This window comes from Colobus angolensis, unplaced genomic scaffold, assembly GCF_000951035.1.
Source record: "Colobus angolensis palliatus isolate OR3802 unplaced genomic scaffold, Cang.pa_1.0 Scaffold30, whole genome shotgun sequence".
Lineage (NCBI taxonomy): Eukaryota > Metazoa > Chordata > Mammalia > Primates > Cercopithecidae > Colobus > Colobus angolensis.
Window position 1 is genome coordinate 6,392,491 of NW_012116266.1, and position 7,482 is coordinate 6,399,972.

The 7,482-nt window shown below is 42.9% G+C and overlaps 1 protein-coding gene across 1 annotated transcript in view; it reads right to left on the reverse strand.

Annotated features, from left to right (window-relative positions):
- The window catches only part of BMPR2 (bone morphogenetic protein receptor, type II (serine/threonine kinase)), a 226,463-nt gene that overhangs the window by 44,096 nt on the left and 174,885 nt on the right, over positions 1-7,482 (reverse strand). The window contains exons 6-7 of the mRNA XM_011949924.1: positions 4,278-4,508; positions 3,170-3,284 (exon numbers count right to left, since the gene is read on the reverse strand). Coding sequence (XP_011805314.1) covers positions 3,170-3,284; positions 4,278-4,508 — 346 coding nt within the window. The remainder of the gene's footprint in view (positions 1-3,169; positions 3,285-4,277; positions 4,509-7,482) is intronic.

Below are 7,482 nucleotides of genomic sequence, written 5' to 3' on the forward strand. Positions count from 1 at the left end.
TTTGGACATATACCCAGTAATAGGATTGATGGGTCAAATGGTAGTTCTGTTTAAAGTTATTTCAGAAATCTCCAAACTACTTTCCACAGTGGCTGAACTAATTTATACTCCCACCAATAACGTATAAGTGTTCCCCTTTCTCCACAGTCTCAAAAGCATCTGTTGTTTTTTGACTTTTCATTAACAGCCATTCTAACTGGTGTAAGATAGTATATCATTGTGGTTTTGATTTGCATTTCTCTGATGATTAGTGATATGGAGCATTTTTTCATACATTTGTTGGTCGCTTACATGTTGTCTTCTGGCAAGTGTCTATTCATGTCATTTGCCCATTTTTCAATGTGGCTGTTTCTTGCTTGTTCAATTGTTTAAGTTCCTTATACATTCTGGATATTAGACATTTGTTGGATGTGCAGTTTGCAAATTTTTCTCTCATTTGTAGGTTGTTTACTCTGTGGATAGTTTCTTTTGAAAAGAACATTTTCTAAGTATGCTCGCATGTATATGTTGGAGGAAGAATGTTCAGAGTATGAACAGGAATTCATTTTTCTTTTGAGACAGTGTCTCACTCTGTCACCAGGCTGAAGTGCAGTGGCATGATCATAGCTCATTGTAATCTAGAATTCCTGGGCTCCAGCGATCCTTCCACCTCAGCCTCCTGAGAAGCTGGGACCACAGGTGTGTGCCACCACCTCCAGCTGATTAAAAATTATTTTTGTAGAGATGGGGGTCTGACTATGTTGTCTAGGCTGGTTTTGAACTCTTGGGCTCAAGCAGTCCTCCTGACTAGGCCTCCCAAAGTGTTGGGATTATAGATATGAGTCACTGCACCCAACTCAGAAATTATTGATGGACAAGAATTAAATTTTTTTTTTTTTGAGAGGGAGTCTCGCTCTATCTACCTAGGCTGGAGTGCAGTGGCGTGATCTCAGCTGACTGCAACCTTTGCCTCCCAGGTTCAAACGATTCTCCTGCCTCAGCCTCCTCAGTAGCTGGGAATACAGGAGCGCGCCATCCCGCCTGGCTAATTTTTGTACTTTTAGTAGAGACGGGGTTTCACCATGTTGGTCAAGTTGGTCTCGAACTCCTGACCTCATAATCCGCCTGCCTCGGCCTCCCAAAGTTTTGGTATTACAAGCATGAGCCACTGTGCCCAGCCAAGAATTAAATTCTTAATGGCCCCTGTAAGTCTTGAAGTTCTTTTTCTTTCATTTTTTTTGTTTTTTGAGACAGGATCTCACTCTGTCACTCAGTCTGGAGTGCAGTGGGATGAACACAGCTCACTACAACCTAGACCTCCTGGACTCAAAGCAATCCTCCCACCTCAGTCACCTAAGTAGCTCAGATTATGTGCGCATGCCACCACATCTGGCTAACTTTTCTACATTTTGTAGAGAAAGGGTCCCACTACGTTGCCCATGCTGGTCTCAAACTCCTGTGCTCAAGTGATCCCTGAGATCACTTGAACGCTCCAAGTGTTGGATTACAGCCATGAGTCACCATGCCAGCCAAAGTTCTTTCTCTTATTCTTCCTGTTATATTTCTTTTCTTTTTTTCTTTAAAATTATTTGTTTCTCATCACAAAGTTTAGGGAACGGAATGCAATGCCTGTAATCCCTTGGGTGCATATATTCCTAGCCTATACATCCATAAATACCCTGTACAACACCAGGCTCATACTGTTCCCAGAAGCATTTTCTCACATCCTAACAGCTGCAGAGTACAGTATATGACGAGGTAGGACGTATAAACAGATTCCCCATTCACAAGGTAGGGCGCCTCTTTAATTAGTGTTCCTGTTTACATTTGCTATTTTTTTGTTTTGTTTTGTTCTTGTTTTTTCTGAGACAGAGTCTAGCTGTCAGCCAGGCTAGAATACAGTGGTGTGGTTTCAGCTAACTAGAACCTTCACCTCCCAGGCTCAAACAATCCTCCCAGCTCAGTCTCCCAAGTAACTGGGACTACAGGTGCATGCCACTACGTCCAGCTAATGTTTGTATTTTTTGTAAAGACAGGGTTTCACCATGTTACCCGGGCTGGTCTCAAACTCCTGAGCTCAAGTGATCCACCTGCCTTGGTCTTCCAAAGTGTTAGGGTTTCATCGCGCCTGGGCTGCTAACATTCCAACTGAAGTAGCTGGTTGTTCTTACTAATGATTTGATGAAACTCTCTTGCAAACAAGTATATCGTAAGACAAATTATGTCTGCACAACTCTTAGAGTTGTTTAAAGTAACCTAACAGAAAGACAGTGACTAACATTCATTTCTTATCTCCAGCTTTGTAAGTCCCAGGCTGCCTATGGCACCTGGACTGCTGCCCCTGGGTCTCCTACATCCCCATGGCAACAATGGAAGAAGGGCAGGCCAGGACAAGCATGAGGAATAAACAGTCTTTACTGGACTCAGACTAGGAGTCTGTGGGTCTTGAGGACCTTTGTGTATTTGTCAATGTTCTTTTCAGCCTTTTCCCATAGCCTCATGAGCTGTTTTTCTTCTGGTAATAGACCTTTCTCTTCTCCTCCATGGTGGCTGTCATTGTCTGGTATTTCCAGTCAACCTTGTAAGCCCAGTGCTCCAGGTAGGGCAAACTTCCTTCGAGGCTTCGGACATATGACCCTGAGGGTGGCAGAAACCGCCATCTGCTTTTTCTTGTCATACAGTAGTGGGATTCCATCAAACTCCTTGAAGTGATCCAGGGAAGTCTAGCCTTGCTTGGTGTTGTGGAGCAGCCTACTGCAGGTGGTCTGCCAAAAGATATGGCTGGGGACCCATAAATGGCAGGGTCCTTGGGAAAGGTTGGTGTTTGTCTGCTTGCAGAGGAAGGCTAGGTACTTTAACTTGTTTCTGTAGAAACTGCCAGAAATGGTGATGTCCTCTCAGCACATGACCACTAATTTCTCTGCTGGGTCATGACAGCCTCCAGGTAGCCCAGCAGTTGGACTCAGCTATCAAGCACCAGGACTGGCCCTCTGCCATCTTGGCAGCTGCGTGGGAAAGCTCTTTCTGTTACATCTCAAATGCATTACATGCCAAATCTTTCAAACAACTAGCTAATAATAAATCTCTGATAATATAAATTATACTTTTATACTTTGAAGATATAATTAAAATTTCCTGTTGTGAATTCTGAACCCATATGAGTGTCAATTTCATCTACTGACTCTCTTACCTCCTCGTGGTAATTCTGTGTGAAGATAAGCCAGTCCTCTAGTAACAGAATGAGCAAGACGGCAAGAGCTTACCCAGTCACTTGTGTGGAGACTTAAATACTTGCATAAAGATCCCTATATAGAGGAAAAAATGCAAAACAAAAAAAAAAGGTAGAATTAACTTACTTTAACATGAAGAGGTAAGTTAGCATCCTTATAAAGAATTTGCAAATAGGTTAGGATTCCATGAAGATCTAATGAACTACTACATTTCAGAATCTTGAAAGAGTTAGGATGACATTTCTGTGTGCAGAGAGGAGAGGAAGGGAAGGTAAAGGGAATTTAAACATTATCAATTTTTATGGCTCCAATATTAAAAATTATGAATGATTATTTCCTTTGAAACAATTATTTGATCAAATTAAGATAGAAAAGTGTATCACTCACCAGTACAAATATAAATTATATTGTTATGGTTAATAAGTAGAAAATAAAAGGCTTTTGTAAATATATTCATGTATGTACTGGTGCTACTCAAAGTGCTTATCTACAAACTATTACCAGTTGCTGATGAGAAAAGAAGTTTGCATCAGAATAAATGTTAATCAAAGTACTGCTTCTTTCATGGAAAAACTTGTTGTCAAAAAATTAAATAAAAAAGAGAAAAACAGAAAGAAAGAGGAGACAGCAAAACAAACAGTATAATTAGTTGATTCACATTCTGGTGTGAGATCCTTATTTCACTGCAGACATGAATAATCCAGTTTGTGAGTCAGCAATGCTCTATCTGTAATACAGTGGTCCTCTCTGAAGTCTGATTAACAACTAATATAAATGTCAGTTTATTTTTTTTTATTTTTTGAGATGGCGTCTTGCTCTGTCGCCCAGACTGGAGTGTAGTGGTACAACCTCGGCTCACTGCGACCTCCGCCTCCCGGGTTCAAGCAATTCTCGTGCCTCAGCCTCCCAAGTAGCTGGAATTACAGATGTGCGCCATGACACCCTCGACTAATTTTTGTATTTTTAGTAGAGACGGAGTTTTGCCATGTTGGCGAGGCTGGTCCTGAACTCCGGGCCTCAAGTGATCCACCGCACGTGACCTCAGTTTATTTTTTATGAAGAACTTACATTGGGATAATACTCCATCACAAGCAAATATTCCATGCGTCCATCTGCAGTGACTCTCTCATCTCCAACTATAAAGCGGGCAATGTTGTCATGTTCCATCAAAGGCACTCTGTAAATGTTCTTTTCATTGATAAAATTCTGGCGGTTTGCAAATGAAAACACTTTTACAGCAACTGGACGCTCATCCAAGGAGCCTTTATATACTGCTCCATATCGACCTCGGCCAATCAGCTGTGTTTTAAAGAAAGCAAGGTATTAATACCACAATTGAACAATCAAATTTACTAAATAATAAAGAACAATTTTTTTTTTAGACAGAGTCTTGCTCTGTTGCCCAGGCTAGAGTACAGCAGTGCAATTTTGGCTCACTGCAAGCTCTGCCTCCCGGGTTCACGCCATTCTCCTGACTCAGCCTCCCGAGTAACTGGGACTACAGGTGCCTGCCACCACGCCCAGCTAATGTTTTGTATTTTTAGTAGAGATGGGGTTTTGCTGTGTTAGCCAGGATGGTCTCGATCTCCTGACCTCGTGATCCACCTGCCTCGGCCTTCCAAAGTGCTGGGATTACAGGCATGAGCCACCGTGCCCGGCCAATAAAGTACAAATTTAAACGGAATGCCACAGCTCTCTGCTGCTTACAGTTTATTCCATTATCAAGAAATTAATTAATTCTGTTCTAGTATGGCTGATGATGCCCCTATCAGACCCAGCCTGCCCACAGAGAACATTTATAAATGCTGGACAAAATTAAAAAAAAAAAAAAAGGTCTAAAGGCAGATAGATCTTGAGAGGCATTAAGGCTTTGAGAAAAAAGTGGCATGGGGCAAGTTACCCATTTTTATGGCTTTTAGCTTGAGGGCAGGCTGAAATCAGCACTGTGCAGTGGAACTAAAATTGCTGAAGAAAATCATTCTAGGCTGGGTGTGGTGCCTCACGCCTGTAATCCCAGCACTTTGGGAGGGCAAGGCGGGCAGATCACTTGAGGTCAGGAATTCGAGACCAGCCTGGCCAAGGTGGCGAAACCCTGTCTCTACTAAAAATACAAAAATTAGCCGAGTATCACGGCACACACCTGTAATCCTAGCTACTCAGGAGGCTGAGGCAGGAGAAGCACTTGAACCCGGGAAATGGAGGTTGCAGTGAGCTGAGACTGCACCACTGCACTCCAGCCTGGGCGAAAGAGCAAGACTCTGTCTCAATTAAAAAAAAAAAAGAAAAAAGAGGCCAGGTGTGGTGGCTCACGCCTGTAATCCTAGCACTTTGGGAGGCCGAGGTGGGTAGATCATGAGGTCAGGAGATTGAGACCATCCTGGCTAACATGGTGAAACCCCGTCTCCACTAAAAAAAAAAAAAAAAAAAAAAAAGCCAGGTGTGGTGGCCGGTGCCTGTAGTCCCAGTTACTTAGGAGGCTGAGGCAGGAGAATGGCGTGAACCTGGGAGGCGGAGCTTGCAGTGAGCCGAGATCGCACCACTGCACTCCAGCCTGGGCGACCTAGCGAGACTCCATCTCAAAAAGAAAAAAAAAAAGAAAAACAGAAAATTGTTCTGGCCTTGAGAAACTTAGGACATATTTGGGACAACCACAGTTGCTAAAAAGTGAGGGTAGAACCCTAGAAAGGACAAATTCAGAGAGAGGGAAACCCAATGAATATATAAGACAGTCTCCAGCTAAAGATAAAATAACTGAGGCCAGGCGCGATGGCTCATGCCTGTAATCCCAGCACTTTGGGAGGCTGAGGCGGGTGGATCATGAGGTCAGGAGTTCGAGACCAGCCTGGCCAACATAGTGAAACCCCGTCTCTACTAAAAATACAAAAATTAGCTGGCCATGGTGGCATGCTCCTGTAGTCACTTGTGTGGAGACTTAAATACTTGCATAAAGATCCCTATATAGAGGCTGAGGGTGGAGAATCACTTGAACCCAGGAGGCAGAGGCTGCAGTGAGCCGAGACCGTGCCTTGTACTCCAGCCTAGGTGACAGAGCGAGATTCCATCTCAAAAAAAAAAAAGATAAAATCACTGAACTGAGATTTGAGTTTCTGCCCCAGACAGGTTTGTGGTATGCGTTCACCCAAGTTAATTGCTTACTAAAACAGCAAAAATTGACACACTTTAGAAGAGTCCAGTGTTCTACAATACAATATTCGCAATATCCAGAATACAAAAAAATTACTCAACCCACAAAGAACCAGTAAAATGTAACCCATTCTCGTTATTTTTGGCTTCTGGGGATTGCTTTTACTTTTTATTAAAACAGGTGGGGGATTTACCATCATTTATTTAAGGATATATGTTGTGTTTAATACACTATTTCCAGGTAAAAATTATACAAAGTGTCCTTTTAAAAGGTTGTATCAATATATAGTTAATTCAGCAATGTTTGGAAGTGTTTCTATCACTTAATCACGGTTAAAATTCCATAGGTTAACTAGTATTTCTTTCAGCCTCATAAATTGGACATCTTGCTGTACATTTCTTAGCCACACTTCTTTTGTGAATTGGCAGTTAATATCTTTCGTCCTTTTTTTTTTTTTTTTTTTTTTGACAGAGTCTCGCTCTGTCACACGGGCTGGAGTGCAGTGGCCAGATCTCAGCTCACTGCAAGCTCCGCCTCCCGGGTTTACGCCATTCTCCTGCCTCAGCCTCCCGAGTAGCTGGGACTACAGGCGCCTGCCACCTCGCCCGGCTAGTTTTTTGTATTTTTAGTAGAGACGGGGTTTCACCGTGTTAGCCAGGATGGTCTCGATCTCCTGACCTCGTGATCCGCCCGTCTCGGCGTCCCAAAGTGCTGGGATTACAGGCTTGAGCCACCGCGCCCGGCCCCTTTTTTTTGAGACAGGGTCTCTGTTGCCTAGGCTCACCACAACCTCTACCTCCTGGGCTCAAGTGATCCTTCAACCTCAGCCTCCCGAGTAGCTGGGACTACAGGCATGTGCCACCACACCCAGCTGATTTTTGTATTTTTTATAAAATAAATGAGGTTTCACCATGTTGCCCATGACCTGTCTTGAACTCCTAGGCTCAAGCAATCCACCCACTTTGGCCTCCCAAAACAGCTGGGATTACAGGTGTGAGTCACAGCACCCAGCCTTTTTGTCCATTTGCTATAGAATGTTTCTTTCATCTTGATTTATATCAGTTCTTTATCAAGTTTTCCCTTATATGTTGAAATTTATTTTTCAAATTTGGCTTTTATCTTTGTTTA